We start from the raw sequence: 18,945 nt of genomic DNA, 5'->3' as shown, positions 1-18,945 counted from the left end.
ACGTGGATGGCTTGAGGATATGAATTATTACATCTGTATGTTATTGAAAGGGTTTTTTCTGGTTTCTCTGGAGATGTTGGTGAACAACATGTCGGATCTTGAAGTGGAACTCCAGCGAGCACAGCTTCTCCTTTCTGCTTATTGTGGTATATATAAAATGTTCTGGATTTTAAAAAAAACTATTTAAATGATGACTTTATTCCTGAACTCTCAGATATTTCAATGGAAAATTAAGAAAATGCAAATGCAAAATTTAAAAAAAATGATTTCCTCTGATTTAGTTTTGACTATTTTTGACTTTTTTCCTTGATATTTTAAATGTTATCCTCAAAATGGAAACTGGCAAAAACATCTAACTGTATTTCCCCGTCATGACCCCGATGTTCTTCTGGACTTTTTCCCGAGGGGGGTCATCACAGGATTGAGGTGAAAAAGTTTTGGGAGTCCCATGGTGCCTCAGCAAACTCCGCCCAGTGGCAGGCGTGGTTTGCTGCTCTCCTCCCTCCCTCCTCTCTCCTCCCTCCTCCCTCCCCTCTGAGTATTAACCGGCTGTCACAGCAGCGGCTGTAAGAACCACCACCACCACCACCACCAGTCTGCTCTCCGCTGCCCTGCACCGTTTCTCTGCAGCTACTAATCCCGCAGACATGGAGCTGGAGGGGCCGATGCACCCGGCGCGCTCTCTCCCCTTGTAGCCGTGCGCTCCCGGCCCGTGGCGCGTCCCGCTGCACACCACCGAGGAGGCAGGAGGAGGAGGACGCTGATTTTTTTATTCTGTGTCCTTCCGAGGCATCGCTGTGCAGGAGACAGAGAGAGAGAAGGAGACGGAGAAGGAGACGGAGGGAGAGAGAGAGGGAGAGAGAGAGGGAGAGAGAGAGAGAGGGAGGTGTGGGGGGACAGCAGAGGACCCACACCGTCGTGACAGCAGAGGCCGTCTCAGGATATCGGGGCAAAGGGAGAGCGGCTCTTCGCCTCCTCCTCCTCCTCCTCCTCCTCCATCATGGCGAGCGACTCTCCGGCGCGGAGCCTGGACGAGATCGACCTCTCGGCTCTGAGGGTGAGAAGATGCGACTCTTAAACGTTGTCTTTCTTTCTTCTTCTTTTTAATTATTATTTAAAACAAACTGGTGTGTGTGTGTGTGTGTGCATGCGCGTCTTCTCCTCCCCCCCCCTCTTCCTTTTCCTGCACCTGACTGCGCGCTCCCCCTGAATAGCAGCAGCCGGCAGGAGCGCACGCGTGCAAGAGGCGGATGTGTGGGAGACGAGCATCCATCCAGTGTGTGTCAGATTATAGATCCCGTTATATACATGCATGTATTTATAGACGTCCACTGCTGCTCTGAAGCCTCATTCAAGTGTGTGTGTGTGTGCATGTGCGTGCGTGTGCGTTTGTGTGTGTGGCTGTGATTCTGCTGACCTGGATGAGGGGGGTTTGTGTTTCTTCTTTCAGTGAACCATCCTTTAATAGGCCTTGATTCAGACAGCACAGGAATTTAACCCATTACACACACACACACACACACACACACACACACACACACACACACACTCTCCAGATTCTGTGTGTGCGAAACTGTCACTTGATTTCACATTTCAAGTTATTATTTGTCCACATTTGTCCTGTGCTGCTTTACCCTGTGTGTGTGTGTGTGTGTGTGTGTGTGTGTGTGTGTGTGTGTGTGTGTGTGTGTGTGTGTGTGTGTGAGAGGGAGTGCCAACTGACCTGTAGTCACTCCAGGCTATACTCTCCACCAAAGCTGAAGCCTTACATGCTGCAATAGCCAGTTCTTTTGTTCATCGAATGTGTGCTATACACACACACACACACACTGATTCTCCAGGGCTGTGTGTGAGAAACTGTTACTTGATTTCACATTTCAAGTTTTTATTGACCGACATTTGTCCTGTGCTGTTTGCTGCTGTAGCCTTTATGTGTGTGTGTGTGTGTGTGTTTGTGTTTGTGTTTGTGACAGTGTGAGTGAGGTAGCGCCAACTGACCTGTAGTCACTGTAGGCTACACTCCACCAAAGCAGAAGCTTGGATGCTGCAATACCCAGTTCTTTTGTTCATTGAATATATGCTGCAAACACACACACACACAGACACAGACACACACTTTTTCTCGCTCACACACACACACGTACGTTTGCGTTTATGCGTGAACACCCGTGTTTGTTTTCCGCTTGGCTGGGCACGCTGTGTGTCATTCTGAGTGTGTGTGTGTGTGTGTGTGTTTTGTGTGTGTGTTTCTGCAGTGTAGGTGTCTGCCAGGCTGATACACAAGTGAGGGATGCTTCAGCTGCAGACCTGTTCGCTGCTCTGAGACACCCGACCACATCGCACAGACACACACAATGCAGTTGTTGTCTGCCCGCCTCTATTTACCTGTGTCCTTGTCGGGCTGCATCGTGTCTGCTTGTCCGCTTTCGCAGCCCAGCTCTCGTCCGTCTCTCTACCTGTCTCTTTCTGTCTCGGCGTGCATGTGTGCGTGTCGCTGTTTGTGCTTCAGTCACAACTGCTCATCCGAAGCAGGGACGACATGCTGGTGTACATGTCACTCCTGCTGCTTTCCATCACTTTTATCACCTGTTCCTCCAGCCTCTTGTCTGACTGACTCAATCCACCTCGTCGTCTATCTGCCAGCTGCTCCGTCTTTAGGAATTATCTCTCCCTGCGCCACCTGCACGAAGGGTAACGTTCACCGGGGAGTCGAAGCGAGTGTCGACAACAAACGCCACCTTTTGAGGTTTTCACCTGTAGTGTGTTCTCGCTGGCGGGGGGAGAGCAGAAAGGAGGACATGAAAGAATAGGATGAGGAGGAGATGGAGATTGATGCAGAGAGAGTAGATGAGGAAGAGGAGGGAAGGGTCTGTGGGCTTAGGGAGTCAGCCCATGCATGTCCCATTATTTCAGAGGCATGTCAAGCGCCCGTCTCTTCCTGTGACTCACATGCAGCTGAGGGGACACACGCATGCACGGCCCTGTATTTTTTTTTACTTCTACATGACAAGTTTCTGAAATAATGCAAATTTATATGACACCTTTTTGAAACACGACGTCTTTTAGAAGCTTGTCGTTTTTTTTCCAGAATATGATTTCTCTGGAAGAAAAAAAAGACGTCAGAATTCCTCAGCGTCACAAACTCCCCTGTCCTGCAGACGGGTGACTCATTTCAAACTCTTGTTGTGCAGTTGAGCTTCGTTAAAAATTTAGAGGTGACATTTAGAATTGGATGATACACATCGTGGGTTTGGAATATTTCACTTTGGTTTCGTTTTGTTCTCTCTCTCCTGCCCAAACCTGCATCCCAACTTCCAGGGAAATGTTTTAATAGGGTAGCGTCATCACGGTTCCTGATAAACATCCAGATCCTAAAAAAGATTAATCCCTAAACGCAGTGTCTGAACAGGCATGTCTCAGCCTGAACAGTTTCTGCTCCCCTCCTTCATATTTTATTATCTGTGCATTTCTACTCATCATGACACACACACACACACACACACACGCTCACATGACAGCGTGCAGTCAACTACTGGAGTGGCTAGACAGGAAGTAGGTCAGCTGGCTGGTGAGATGGGGAGGGGGGTGGCTGATTATAATACTGGCATTGGTGCTGATGATGGGGGGGGGGGGGGGGGGGGTTGTGTTGTTTGTGTGTCTGTGTGACGGAGGGGGGTGGTCGCAGGGCTAGCTCTTGCACTCTGCTGGGTTTAGGAACACTGACCATCTCTCACATGCACACACACACACACACACAGAAAGAAAGAGCAGACACAAAGAAACAGACAGAACTGAGTGGGAAGTGGAGTGAGGAGAGAGAAGTGGCTTTTCATGTTTGCTGTCTCTGCGCTTCTTCCCACCGTCTTCCTCCTTATGCCTTCCCTGGTCTCGGCCACATTTGCCGGTGTCACGCATCAACCCCCCTGCTCCACCTGTGCAGACGCTGTATGTTTCACTCGAGTGGGAAAGGCCAAAGTTAGATGCGCTCGCAGACGTGTCACCGCTGTTTCCTGTCTCGCTGTGACTCACGGTGACAGCCAAAAACGAGCCGGAGAGGTTGAAACGCTGTGGTCTTCATACAGACGGTGGTTTTGGATGTGAATAACGATAGGCGCACGTGCGCACACACGCAGGTCAGAGGCGTCAGAGGCACGGGTTCATCCAGTCAGCTGACGAGAGCAACAGATGGTAAACCAGCAGGAAGTACAGCCACAGCACAACACACACACACAAACACACACACACACACAAGTAGGCACGCACACACTGGCAGCAGACTAATGTGCTGTGAAGGGACTCAGGTGTGAGATCTGTGATGAAAGCGGGAGCAGGTGAGGATGAAGGGATGGCGACACGGTCAGAGGAGGATGGAGACAAAGACGCGGTGGGAGTGGGAAGGATCGATGGATTTGAAGGGAGGAACAGGACGTGTGAAGCTCTTGGGGGAGACAGGGAGAGACAAAGGGAGCAGGGAGAGAAGAAGAAAGCGACAGAGGCTCTGCTGAAGGTGGAGATGTGACCGGTGACCAAAGTAGTCCGAGGCTTAGGCCCCTCTCCAGAACCCCCCTCCCTCCCTCCTTCTCCATTCCTTGTTGCCCAGTAAGGCCACATTCCTCGGCCCTCCACCATGGACGCCATAGTAACGGGGCCACAGCAGTGCCCAAGGCTTACACAGAGCTTATTCATGAATAGTCTATATACTGTATGGCAGTCTGTCGCTGAGAAATGCCCCTCTCCCTCCCACCCTCCTCTCCACTCTGCCCGCCTGCTTCTAGTTGACCTATTTCCCCCCCCAAGTCACTGATGGAGCTGCATCAAGTCTTTAACTCTCCGCCGCACAAACTCCATGTTAGCTCTGAAATATGAAGTTGATTATTTGAAGCGGCCAAATCCCATTAGTAATCACCGGCATTGTAATAGAAATGTATATTTTTCTTCCTGATATAGTTGATATAAGAAAGTAACTCAGTCCACTTCCGAAAAAACATGTAGCATGAAGGCAGGCTTTCCTTCCCGTGCAGTGGAAATTAAGTATTTTATATTTCAAGCAATATCACCAGTTATTTATAGTGTTTGCCCGGTTTCTGTGCAGCTAAGATATGGTAAATCAAATTCAAGGAAAAAAGTCATCTCAGTGTCAGCCACGCTCTTTTGATTTCCCAATGAATTTTGCAAAAACGTAAACAACTCAGCAATCTGCACAAAATGTTGTCGGAACATAAAAAACATAAACAAACACTGTGATCTTCTGGATCACAACTTAAAATCTCAACATATATTATGTCAACAAGGCATTTATCGATGCATTAGGTATAATATGCACAAGCACGCTCGCTCCAATTCGCTTTTATTTTCCTCTCATGCTCTAACACACAACGAATACACTCGCACTCCATCTGAAGCGCTCGGAGGAATCGTGTGCATGTAAACAAGTCCATAGTAGGAGCTGAGTCCCTCCGTTGTGTCTGACTCGCACGGTGCAGGGCAGCAAGGCAGGAGAGATGGATGGAGCGACAGAGGGAGAGAGCGACAGGCCAATATTGCGGAGCAAAGATGAATGATGATGGGGACGAAGGGACGGAGCCGAGAGGTGACGGGACAAGGTGTGAGAATGACACGTTTGGCAGAGACGGAGCGAGAGGCGAGCAGCGCACGGGTTCATCAGCGTCGCTAGAACAAACTCTGTGGGGCGCGGATCATCTCCTGCGGGCTGCAAATCTGTGATTAAGAGTTGACTCCTGTTAGTGTACTATACGTGTCTGGGTGAGATGTACTGGGAATTAGGCTACCACAGCGTCTCCTTGTGAAAAGCAAGCGGTGGAGAGCCATGTTGTTAAGTGTAAGTGGTTTTAGAAGAGGCAGACCCGGCCCCAGCTTGACTCCCATCATCCTCTTAGGGTCTCTAATTCAATCCCCCCCTCACTTCTCTGTAATTCACTTTCTACAGACACTAACAGCAGCACTCACCTGGCTGCTGTCTGCCGCACTGAAACATGCACTTAACATTCACACTGGGCCCGCATCAACTAAAGAAACGATCAGGGTGAATGACGACTTTGTCTCCCTGTTTCTTTTAATGCTGTGACTATGACATCACCGGGTGTTTTACTGCGTTAACACAATTAATGTAGCACCAGGTAAAAGTATCCTCGCTGTCTCAAAAAAACGCTTTCACTCGAAACCCTGCGCTCGCATTCAGTAGCACCTGCTTGTGGTCAAACCAATGCGGTTCAGCTCTTCTCCTCTTGTTGTGTCTGTGCACGTGAAACACTGGCACTTGAATTGTCTTGTGCAACAAGCCTGTAAAAAATGCCCCAACCAATAGAATGTCAGGTTTGTTGTTGCCAGATAAAATCGCCGATAAAATGTGTTCGCACTTGTATTTTGAGCTGTGATTGGATCGCCTGAAAATATCTTTGAAAGAACAGTTTGTCCTTGTTTCGGGTTGGACTTAGCATTAGCTTAATTAGGATTAAGGTTAGGTTGTGGAATGAAAGAACAAATGCAGTCAGTGAAAGTCATCACACATGTTAAGAGGCCTTCACAAGAACTCCATGCCCTGCACTCTAAAACCCATTATTTCTAATGGCTCATGCTGCACATGGACTGATATGATCCATTGTTTGGAGAAAATAATGGATCCAGCGCTGCATCCAATCTCCTTTTTCTGATTCTTCTTCATCCTAGTTTTGCTCGAACGATGCTTTGAATTTGGCACCGAACGCTGGCAAGATAATATTGTTGTTCCTCACACTCTGAGATAAGTGGCGAGCGAGGTTAGGCAAAGCGAGTCGTATATATCTCAAAAGCTCAATTGCGACACACATCATCGCTGCTGTTGTGTGAAAAGCAAATCGAACTTTTCTTTAAAGCTGTTCTCATAGAAATCGAAGAGAGTCATGTCACTTTGTGGGTTTGGAAAATGTCCAGATGTCTGATCTGCCATGAGATCATTTTGAATGCTGGTGGATAAGAGATGAAAAAATGTGCAGAGTCAAAGTGATGTTTGTGTGTTCATCCCGTCTCGATTCCTTCTCGTCTCAGCACTTTTCATGTGGTTTTTCGCAGCTATATTTATCCCGTTACTGTTATTCAGCAGCTCTGTGATTCATTGGTCGCCAGCGAGGTCATGTGGCAGTCAGGTGACTCTGCGAAACGCTCAGCGCGAACACAACATGGTGAAAAAGAGGAAGGGGCTCCGGTCTTAGGGAATTCTTAACCGCGGACGCAGGCAGACGCTGACGAGGCCTGGCTCACGCTGAGAGCTCGTTCTGCAAGTGGCCTATGAAATATGAATGATATCGTGCTATATTTTTATCAGCGAGCCCGAGGACATGTATGAACTGGAGCAGCAAAAACTGCACTCACTCTGTATGCTGTGCGTGGAGGGAAGGAAAGCTGCACACGCAGGCCTGCGTCATGTGTCTCTCAGCGCTTGTGGTTCCTATATGCATATATGCATGTACCAAATGTGTGTGTGTGTGTGTGTGTGTGTGTGTATGTGTACATGCATGGATTTCTTTTTTTTTTTATTATTAATATCTGAATGTGTCTGTTGAGTAAGAGCAGAAAGATGAAGAGAGTGAATCCTAGGATGTGTCTGGGGAGTTGCTGTCAGGACTTTGTATGCAGCTCTGAGAGTTAATTCACACAGCTGCCAAACACACAGACACACACACACACACACACAGACATACACATCCACACACAAACACACACATACACACACACAGAGAAAGTGTGGGGAGGAAAACTCTACCTGCAGAAGCTGAAGGTCTGATAGCAAGGTGAACACTTGCGCTGCTTGCAGAATGCTGCTGTCTGCAGATGCTCGCAGGTTTTCTGACTGGCTCTTTTAGCACGTACACACGCATTTAGTCCGACACACTCTTCATTTTGTGCCCACTCATACTTGTTAGAACATTTGAACACTAGCCCTAGTGTAGGAGTGTGTCTTTGGCACAGCGTGTGTGTGTGTGTGTGTGTGTGTGTGTCTGGTTATGAGACTGTGGGAGAGCGAGACAGCGGGAGGATGTACTTGAGACTAAGAAGAAGACTGAGAATAAGTTTGTGGCTGTTTTTGTGCGTTTGCATATGAGAGAAAGTTTGTGTGTGTGTGTGCGTCTGCAGCACACAACAAAGAAAGAGGAGAGAAATAAAACGACAGGAAAAGGAAGGAGAGTGCAAGAAAAGCACAAGGCCCTGTCTTCAGAAAACAGCTGACAGGTTGACAGGCCTGCTGAGACGCACAGAAACAAACACAGAGAGACAAAGTGAGGGGGGGAGAGGGGGAGAGACACAAACCGAGGGAGGAGAGGAAGGAATAAACACACAAAGAATATATAAGGAAAAAAAGGGGAAAAGACAGAATTCAAATATACACGTTAATAAACCTGGAAAAAGCAAATCAAATTGCACTTTGTTTCATTTTGGCCACATGTGTCATTTCCTGCTCTGTGCTCTGCGACGCCACACGCGGATCTGCAGGTTGTGCCAGCAGAGTTGGCTGAAAGTTCAACTGAAAGAATTCACAGATGTGGCATGAAAGAGAAAAAGCGAAAGCAACAAAAGACACCGATATAAAAAAAAAAGAAAAGGGGACAGGCCGTGAACGGAAGAGGCAGGCGGGCGAAGCGATGAGGTCTAGAGGAGAGAGACGGGGTGGGACATGTGTGCCTTTTCAGAACGGAAATAAAGTGATGCTTTATTGAGAGGGGAATAGTCTGCGAGAAGTGTATCGTGCAATATCATCTGTTCTCCAGTCCAGATCTACACAGTAGCACAGTTTATTTCGGCGAATCAGCAGAGAAACGAGCTTCGGTAGCTTTGCTGCTCGTTGAAGATCTTATTTTTAAACGTCTTCTTTTTGCTCGTCCCTCGATGATACTGTGGAGCAATTTTTAAAAACGGGGGGGGGGGGGCGGAGTGAAATAAGATGAAAGATGACTTTGTATATTTGGGTATTTTGAGCTGACCCAGTAGAAGTGGCTGCGGGTTTAAGGTAACCTACATTACAGTGGGTTGTGGAAACTGCACAAGAGCCACATCCGCCAACAACTACCAGACCCGGGGGCTCTTCGATTAGCAGTGTGAGATTTTTGATAAAACACATTAACAGACATTGTGGAGATGCCGTTTTTTAAAAAGTGGATAAGGGCTGAAGAGCAGCTTCGGACACCTCTGTCTGAGAGGACGAGTTTTCAAATTGAAGAAAACCAAACTTTATAATGGCACCAGGGAGAGAGAGGTATAACAGAAGCTGGTGAAAGGGCCTCTGTGTTTCTGGGGATGGTTGGAATGAGAGGGGTGTTGGAAAGAACTCGTCCGGGGCCCTGACGGGAATGAAGGAGAGAAAGAGGGATAAAAGAGTGAGAGAGAGAGAGAGACGTGGACTCGGGCTGGTTGGAGAACAGAAGCTGGTGGACCAGAGAGAGTGTGAAAGAGAGAGAGAAGGGAAGAGAGGGTGAATACCGGCTATTGTTGCTGCAACATGCAGCAGAGAGGAAGGGGGAGGTGTGTGTGTGTGTGTCTGTTTTTGTGTGCACAGGGGTCAGTGGGTTTTATGCACTGTTCGGGCTGCTCCTTGTCAGAGATGAGTTGAGTTTCTGTGTTGGCAACCCAGCGACTGGGGGCTTAAATTATTAGCTGGTCTGGACACAAGCCGAAAAACAATCCAGCACTGCATCTCAGACCAATGTATCAACACCTAGAGAGCCCGGCACTGCTTTGGTTAGAGGTCCGACTGTAAAATCACAAGTGTTGTAATACGGATATTAAGACAGAGGGCTCTGTCTAATATCTGGCACGGAGGGGTGCGGCGTGGGAGTCGAACCAACGCCGTTGACATCTTCTGCTCCCTCACCAACGTTGTTTGTCGCAAATACTCCTGTACCCGTCTGAGCACCGTCTTAAAATGAGGTGTGGTCCGGTGCACTGAGTCAGAACCTGAACCTGGTCTGAAGTAGGGTGGGGTATTATTTGGGTGTTTCCTGATACTGGTGCTGAATAAATACTTTTAGAACAGCACCGTGTAACTTTAGGTACCTACTATCTAACCGTACTTCACGTTTGTGCTGCCAGAGCCACATAGAGAGTGCTGCCTACAGCATTAAATGTAATGTTAAGGTACTTGCCGCGAAGGAACCGGTGCCATTTCGGTACCGAACCCGTAGTCTGAAGCATAGTATTTGACAGTTGCTTGAACACATGACCATGATCGTATTATGTGCTGGTGGATGCACATCCACTTGCTTCTTGGTTGATTTGCTCATGAGTGTGTGAAGTGAAACCATTTTTCTCTGTGTTCTCTTCAACTCTCTGATTAATCCACCAAGGTGTGAGCACACACCTGCTTTCAGAGGGAATGTGAGATGGCAGCCTGATTGCTGAATGTTACGCCGAAAAAACACACCCAAGATTAATTGCCACACTAAGCATAACATTTGTTTTAACACTGCACCTGGTTCAGCGACATATTTTTTTCTTCCGTTAAACTAGCAAAAGTTGATTTGGACCGGCCCTAAATACGCTTACACCAGGAACTTTGGACCATGTGCTTAGATCGTTAAAAGCCTGTGAAGCTGCCGAGTACCCCCCCCCCCCCCCCCGGCTAAAGTTGTCGTGCCTTCTCATACATGGGATTGTACCTTTTTTAACATTACTTTGAATTGAATGTTTTCTGCGAATGCTCGTCATCACCACCCTAATAACGTCGCTCTGTTCCCCTTTTGTCTCTCCAGGATCCTGCTGGCATCTTCGAGCTGGTTGAGCTGGTGGGAAATGGAACCTATGGGCAGGTGTACAAGGTAAGAATATACACATTACTTCTGATGGCACGCTTGTTTATTCCCTCCGAGTAGCCTAGGTGGAATAAAGAATATGTGCACTGTGACTGAAGGAAACCAGAAGACAGGAGATAAAAGCTTGAGAGAAGTGGAGCGAATGTAAAAGAGACTGAAATGCAGAGAGGAGAAGTCGAATCTGGGACACATTCAAGTGCTTTTAGGAGAATTTCCTTTGGCCCTTTCTGTCTCTCTTTCTCTTCTGTATTTACATTTATTTCTATACCTCTGCGGTGGTTGCTTTGTTGCCCCACTGAGGAGAGAGAGAGGCTGCAAGGGGAAGTGTTTCTCCAGGACACAGGAAGTGCCTGGGCTCGATCTGACGTTGTGACATCACTGCGGTCTGAGGTCGCTGCTGTCAGCTGGACTCGGCTGTCATTTAAAACGCTATCTCTCCATCCACGCCACAGCCTGAACTTCCTCCCCCCCCCCCCCCCTCAGTGATGGCCTCATTCTGCGGTCGTCGCTTCCCTTTCCTGAGTCTTTTCTCTTTAATCTGCGTCTCTGCAGGACGCCACACCAGCCCCTGGCACTTTGTCTAATTACCTCTGTATGGAGTAAACACACGTTTGCTCCCATATGTGACAGTATGGACACGTGAAGGCCTTCCTGAGTGTGTGTGTGTGTGTGTGTGTGTGTGTGTGTGTGTGTGTGACGGTGTGTCTAATGGAGCAAAGAGTGAAGGTCAGCTGATGATGGAGACGGGCCACTCTTACAGCTGATTGGACCAGATAAAAGGTCAAGCTGAGGTCGGACGTGCTTCTGGAAATGATTTGACGTGTGTGTGTGTGTGTGTGTGCGTGTGCGACACAAGACAGGAAAAAACACAAAGGGAATGGAGACCAGGAGAGTTATGTGAATCCATTTATTGCTGACTCCGCTGTCTTGGTGAAAGTCACGGCTCATTTACTGGCTGACATTCATCCGGGTCCGCTCCTATACATTACTGAGCCGCAGATTGCCTATGGCAACAGCACCAGCCTGTTGGGTCAGGAGCCCGGGCGGCTGATCCACTCTGGTTTTTGATTGTGTGTCACACAGTGTATGAGAGCGGAGTCGGTACTGAAGTTTAATCTATTATCGGGTGATGGCTCAAAGAACGACACTCCCACTGTTTTTATTTTCCAGTGTTTTCTATTTAAGTTTCTTTTTTGTGCTGAATATAATGAAAGTTACACCTACAAAGCTCTGCAAAAAAACCTCCATTGCACACTTTAAAAACTGAGGAGGTGTGAACTCGAAAAATGAGACAATGGAGCTGAAATGACTGAACGAAGATTCCAAACATTCCATTAAACCTTTGGACTGTGATGATTCGCTGCTGTTATTTCAGAGGAAACCAAATATCTTTGGGGTTTTTACGCTGTTATTCAGAATCTGAGCTACAGAAACTTGTGATTTCCACTGTTTTCCTTCATTCTATACGATGGACCTGAGGTTTAATCAAGAAAATACTCCGTTTTAATTGATAATTGATGAAAAGAATCATTTCCCAGACATAAATATGCAGTTTTTGATTCATAACAATGTCAGAGCGCTCGCTGAGAAGGTTGTACAGTTTCAGATATTGCCCTTCGGTGCGACAAGCAGAAACAGATGTACTGTGGAAACGATCGGACTCATACATACAGATAAGGAGCAGATTCACTTGAGTAAAAAAATGCCATCTATTTGAAATTCCTCATGCGACTGAGGTCCCTCGTCTTCGCCTGAAGAGAATCAACTTCCTGTGAGCAGGTTGAATCTCCGACTCACTGAGATAATAAATTGACCTTCAGCCTGGTGGGTATTAGTGAACTGGAATTGCTCTGCTCTTCCCCCCCGACCATTTTCAAACTCTTGTAAAAGTGACACATAAGAATAACATAGCGTGCGTATTGCTTTACACTGAGTGTTACCCCCCGACCCCCCCCCATCTGAATCAAAGAATCCTTGTCACTGGGCTGTGGAGTGAACACATGCAGGTGGAGTTTGAAGTTTAGAGGCTGTAAACATGATGTCTCTGTGATCGTAGACTTTGAATTGTGCCCTGATAGTTTTTCTTTTCATATTTTCTTCAGCAGCTCCACCAGACATCTCCCACACAACCTAAACAAACTCTTATTTTACTCATTTTTTTAATGGGATTCTTAGATTTACGCAGATTAATAATGCATTTCAATGTTTATGGGAAAAATTGGAACCTGACCGATCAGCCGATGAGCCTTTCACAGACATATGTTTGCCAATATGAAAACTTTATTTAAACAATGCAGAAAAGATGTACATGTTACATGTTGTCCATAAATACAATGTTCTCTATCGTATATGTGTTTTTATACGGCAGCCTTTATGTCTAAGACAAATTTCCCCTTGGGACAAATAAATTATCGAATCTTGAAGTTTGATATTTTTGGTTTTATTAATGTTTTCTATTTATTTATATACTTTTTCAGAATAAAGTTTATGGTTAAACCGTGAAATATCAAGCCTCAATTACATTTCTTTGTTTTAAGGGTTTGATGCAACATAATTGGAATCTAAGTCGTTTTTATTTATCGACTGATCCATGTTGGTCAGGCTCTATCATCCTATATGAAATATGTCTGTGGATGGACAAGCTGGCAACTTTAATACAACTTTAAGAAGCACACTAGCCGTGGTAAACATGCATCAGTTAATAGCTAATCTTTTGAAATTCAATTTAACAAAGATATATCACAAAGGAAGACATTTTAGATCAGATACTTTAGTTCTTTGGTATTTTTCCCACAGCAGAATCATGACTCTAATCCCAGTCCACTGCATTCTGCTGCAGTAGTTTTTCCTGAGTGCAGTGAAGCTAAAGGTTTGTGTGTTCCCATGCTGTGTGTGTGTGTGTTTCTGTGTGTGGTCAGGACAGTGTTTTATGCTATTGATGATTCAGGGCCAGTAATGTACCACACAGCTGCAGCTCTGTGAGTCTGGGAGAAGGAGATAACAGGTTTATCAACAATTCCACTGGCCCATCTAGTTAAATGATACAGATCTGCCCCTCAGTGCTCTTCCCTCTCTTTCCTCCATCTCTCCCTCTCTTTTCCTCCACACGTGCCCCTAACATCCCTCCTCAATTTAAAAAGTGGCATGAAAAGTAAAAAAATAATAGTTTGTCTAAGAACAGTGACAGACGAGTAGCCGCAGCGAAAAAAGATAATTTTAGCTTTGACTTCTTGCCGCCGTCTCCCTCTCTCATCTCACATCTCCGTGGCGGTTCTCTCTCCTTGTTTTTCCTCCCCTGTCTAATCATCCTCCCTCCATAGCGCCTTCATCCCTTCCTTCTCTTATCAATATGTAATCACGTTTTTCTTCTAGTTTCCCCTGGTTCTTGGGTTGAAACTTCCCCTGCGAGTCGTACTTAGGGGAGCAGCCTCTGCCTACAGTATGTGTATATATAGCTTCCAGTGGCTGCTCTAAAAGGGCCATAAATAGAGAACATGGGTGATGCTGAATAATTAAACACATTCTCTCTCCTCTCCATCTTCCACCCTCTCTCATTTAACTCTCTCCCCCGTGCCTCTCTTTCTCTCTCCTACTGTTGTCACTTTCTTTTCTCATCATCGGCTCATCCATCGCTCCCTCATCGGTATTTCCTCCCTTTTATTTTGCCTTTGCCCTTGCTCCCCCCCCAGCCCCCCCGATCTCTTTCATTCCGAAGCCTGTGAATATTTGATGGGGATTATGGGAATTGCAGTTCTCTGAAGCAACAGCACTCACACCAGCGCGGCGGCGGAGGCGGGAACGAGGAGCAGCCATTGGCCGGAACGCCACGGCGACAGACTGACATGACGACTTATTGACTGACGGACTCATTGATTGACTAATTGATCGATCGCAGCCCCTCGTCGTCCCCCGCGGGAGAAGTCATTTTTCTCCTTGATGGACGCGAGGACAAACTGAGAGGGCAACTAATCATATCTCAGTCACACGAACACAAACGCAGTATCGATGCACACAATCACATACAAGGACAACACAGAGGCCCGCCATCGCTTTGGCAGCAACAAAACATTTCCACTGTGTGTGTGCGTGTGCGCTGTTTTGTCATTGCACGTACTCTCTCTCCATGACTCTGCTGTCTCCATGCAGAAGCAGGAGAAAGGAGAGGGAAGCAGGCGACCAATCTTTTTTTCCGACGACAGAACACATCCACTCTGCTCCTCCTCAGGCAAAGTGCTCCGTACACTCTTGAAATATTCACCAGTCCCTCTGACTCACACACACACACACACACACACACACACACACACACACACACACACACACACACACGCGCACACACGCAGGCACGGTAGAGCGAAAGTGACGGTTGGGGACCTGGGCCGTATGGGCTTTTATGTCCTCACCCGCTGTGACAGCGACTCGGTACAAAGTGCCGCTGGGTGGTTTCCATTTACTGCACCGGTGTGTGTCTGTGTGTAAACCTGCGAGTGCGAACAAAGGGTTTGAAGCAGCATGTATGTGTGGTGACGTGGCTTTGTGTTCATCCGCATGTTTGTTTCATGCAGGCAGGAGAGGAGTAAGGATGCTGGTGTTTGTGTGCCTTGTTATGAGTTTGTGTTGTTTTCAAAAAGTGAGACGACACACACACACACACACGCTGCTATATCCTTATTAGGACTATGCATTGACTTCCATTCATAGTGGACAAAGCGTAACCAGAACCTTATCCCCAACCTTCACCAGTTCATACCTAACCCTAACCTTAACCTAACCACAATTCACATCTTGCCACTAAACTTAACCAGTACATTAGAAATGACCCTTATGACCTAAACTGGTCCCCATGAGGCCTACTGGTCCTGACAAGGTCAGTGTTTACCCCCAGAAAAGGTCCGAAAGAGGCAACAAAAATGAGAATATACACACACACCGCAAATTGAAGATGTGTCCAATTTCAACCATGCGTCTTTTCTGATAATCGTGTTACCATGACATTCTGGGGTCTAGATATGTAAACAAACGGATTGGATTACGGCACAAACAAATGCTTTATCTCATCAGCCAATCACATTCTTCCTTTCGAGTCTACCTCTCTGTCCCGCCCGGTCTGTTTTCAGCCCCGACTCACCTCTCCTCCTCCTCCTCCTCCTCCTCCTCCTGCTCTTCATCCTCCCCCTCCTCCTCCTCCTCCTGCCCTCTGAAGAACAAAATAAAACTTCAAAGTTGTGTTTTTTTTCTCTCTTCCTTATCTGCTGGAAGTCACGCTGCAAAGGACTTTGGGAGATTTTTCTCTCCACATGCTCGCCACAGCCGCCCTTCCCCTGCACGTGCGCACACACACACACACACACACACACACACACACACACACACACACACACACACACACACACACACACACACACACACACACACACACACACACACACACACACACACACACACACGTACACGTACACACACACACGTACACACCTCAGAGAAGCAGCATGATGTGTGAAAACCTGGCATAAGAGATGCTGAAGGTGGATGGATGATGGAGAGACTTCATTTATTCTTCTTCCTTTGATGCTCTGACCTCTTCCAGCTCATCTGTTTGAAAGTATTGATGGAATATAGTGAAATGGTAAATTGATGAATCCCTGGTCAGCTTTTACTTTCTGTATTGAATATTTTATACCTTCCCCTGTACTTTATTTCAGTTTAACTTGTTTTACTACCACGATGTTGGACTTATAACATACTCCTGTACATTTTAATTGTTCAGTCAATAAGTCACTCAATAGCAGTAACATAAAGGTTAATCAATTAATGGTTTCCTAGTTGATGAATGTTTCCGGACCAGAGACCAGAGCCTCTTCACCGCCCGCCGACCTTTTCACGGCTCCGCGGTGCAGCCGGTGATAAAATACTTTATTTAAAATATCTTGGCTCGTCACGTCCTCTTTATGTCTGTTTTATCTGCTCGTTTACTGTAGTTGTTAAAAAAAGCAATTAGTGCACGTGCAGCTGATTAGCTTCATCACTGGTTACAGGTCCATCAATTCTTTTTTGATTAATCAATTACGAGCAACTATAAACTAGAACTGCTGAGGCAGAAAGTTTAGTGACAAGTGTAAGTTTCCAAAGTGGTGTTTTGAAACTGCTTGTTTTTGTCCAGTCAGCAGCAAAGTAGAAACAAAGGAAAAGCACATAAACTCACCTTTAAGACAGTTTAACCTTTAAGAAGCAGCCGTGTTGCTGTTTTAAGAAAACCACGTTTCTTGAGCTGATTTCTGACATGAACTCCTGAAAATGTCAACAGCGTCCGGACTTTCTCCAGAGTTTCCCTTTCACCCATGAAGAAGCAGGCGATTCTCCGGTCAGACGTTTTCACAACAACAAGATAATCAGATGTTTTTGTCTACAGCACATCGTTGGCCTGTTTAACCAGAAGCTCTTGAATCTCCTCTTTCCAAATTGACTTCTACGTCTGAGTCTTCTACGTGTGTGGCTCCTCTTTTTCATCCTGAGATATTTATATCCTTTTTGTTATTTTTCTGTTCTCTGTCTACTTGCCCACTCGCTCACTGTGAAGTCTCTGGACAATGTCTCGCTGTGTTCGCACCGCGCTCACTCGGACAATCTCTGGAGTCTTTACCTGGTCTTTACATTTGCGTTCTCACATTCATCATCATAATTTTTATTTGTGATAATTCATTTTTAAGAAAATCCATCAGATTGGGTTTTAAACTGTATGTAGCTGAAAAATTCTGAGAATTTATTTTAACCCTTAATCTGCCAATTTGTCAGAAAATGTACTATTGATAAAATTTGAGGCATTTTTTTATTTGACATAAAATAAGGTTTTTCACATCAATTGAAAAATTCTTGCGATTACTGTTGCTCAATATTCTAATTTGATTCATTTGTTGATCTATCAATTATTTATTGATTTTGTTATTCATCCGCTGATTTGACCAAATATTATATTATTATATTAAGGTGATAAATAAAAACAGATAAGATGTAGTTAAGGTGGAACACAGTCGAAAATTCTCCTTTAATGCTGTAATTTGTGTGAGACTGATCCATTACTCATCCTCAGCCTCTCATAGAAAATGTATGGGCCGGTCATGCCCACTGTATCAGTAATGTACAGTTAGCCTGATAGGGGCCTGACACTGGTAAATGAAGAAGGAATGTGGTACTATATGGTCACATTAGTGCTAATGGGGGGTGCTGTCAGGAGGTCTCAGCTGGGAGTGTCTGTGGGCTGCAGGGCTCACTGATGGTTTGAGTTGAGCCGTGTGCACAGTAAGTGGATGTGTGTGTTTTTGTGTTGCAGCACATGTCCCTGGTGTCGGGTCATCGCTGCCGTCAGTTTGTCACCGTGTCGTCGCCTCACAGTGTTTTTGTTGTTTGGTTACACACGCGCGCACACGCACACACACACGCACACGCACACACGCTTCCATCTCTGGAGTCCTTATGAATGAACTGTGAACCGTGTCTGAGGTGGAGGCTGCTTGTTACCGTGGGAACAGCAGATGTGCTCGTTCTGCCCACATGCGACAGCGCACACATGCGCAGACACACGCTCACATCTGGCAGTGTGCTCATTAGCCTACATTCTCTCGCTCTCGCTCTGTCGCTCTCTCTCTCTCTCTCTCTCTCTCTCTCTCTCTCTCTCTCTCTCTCTCTCTCTCTCTCTCTCTCCCTCTCTCTTTTCCCCAAGGCCACACGCCCCACTTACCCACAATTCACTCCTTCCACAGAACCCAGGGTCAGTTACCCACGCCTGATGTCAACAACAATCTCTCTCTGTCTCTCTTTGACTCTCTCACCCCCTCTCGCTCTCCCTGTAGATTTTCCACTGTGATCCACCTCTCTTTAATAGACAGTGTGCATTGTTAAGAGCTATTTAACCCTGGCTCTTCTCCCACTGGGCGAACGACTGCTCATCAATAGTAAAATCAATAACTTATACCGGCCCTGACTCTCTCTATTACTCTTTATTCCCTCTGTCCTCTACCTTTTCTGACGGATGTGTTTATTTGTGTTTTTCTATCCTCGCTCTCCATCTTCTTTCCTGTCCTTCTCCGTGCCCTCGCTCCGCTGTCTCTCTCTCTCTCTCTCTCTCTCTCTCTCTCTCTCTCTCTCTCTC

General features: G+C 46.4%; 1 protein-coding gene across 20 annotated transcripts in view; it reads left to right on the top strand.

Moving 5' to 3' along the window:
- The first annotated feature begins 541 nt into the window (after positions 1-541).
- tnika (TRAF2 and NCK interacting kinase a) overlaps positions 542-18,945 on the top strand; it is a 57,715-nt gene continuing 39,311 nt past the window's right edge. For 9 of the 20 annotated variants that reach the window (XM_034577146.1, XM_034577145.1, XM_034577139.1 and 6 more), the window contains exons 1-2: positions 544-1,057; positions 10,740-10,805. In XM_034577146.1, the coding sequence (XP_034433037.1) occupies positions 1,001-1,057; positions 10,740-10,805 (123 nt within the window). In that variant the 5' untranslated portion in view covers positions 544-1,000. Of the gene's footprint in view, positions 1,058-10,739; positions 10,806-18,945 lie in introns of all 20 variants that reach the window. The other 11 variants (XM_034577132.1, XM_034577130.1, XM_034577129.1 and 8 more) reach the window with 2 other exon arrangements.

This window comes from Hippoglossus hippoglossus, chromosome 22 (assembly GCF_009819705.1).
Source record: "Hippoglossus hippoglossus isolate fHipHip1 chromosome 22, fHipHip1.pri, whole genome shotgun sequence".
In the NCBI taxonomy this organism is placed as follows: Eukaryota; Metazoa; Chordata; class Actinopteri; order Pleuronectiformes; family Pleuronectidae; genus Hippoglossus; species Hippoglossus hippoglossus.
Note: the sequence above shows the minus strand (reverse complement) of the source record. Positions and strands in the feature narration are given on the sequence as shown.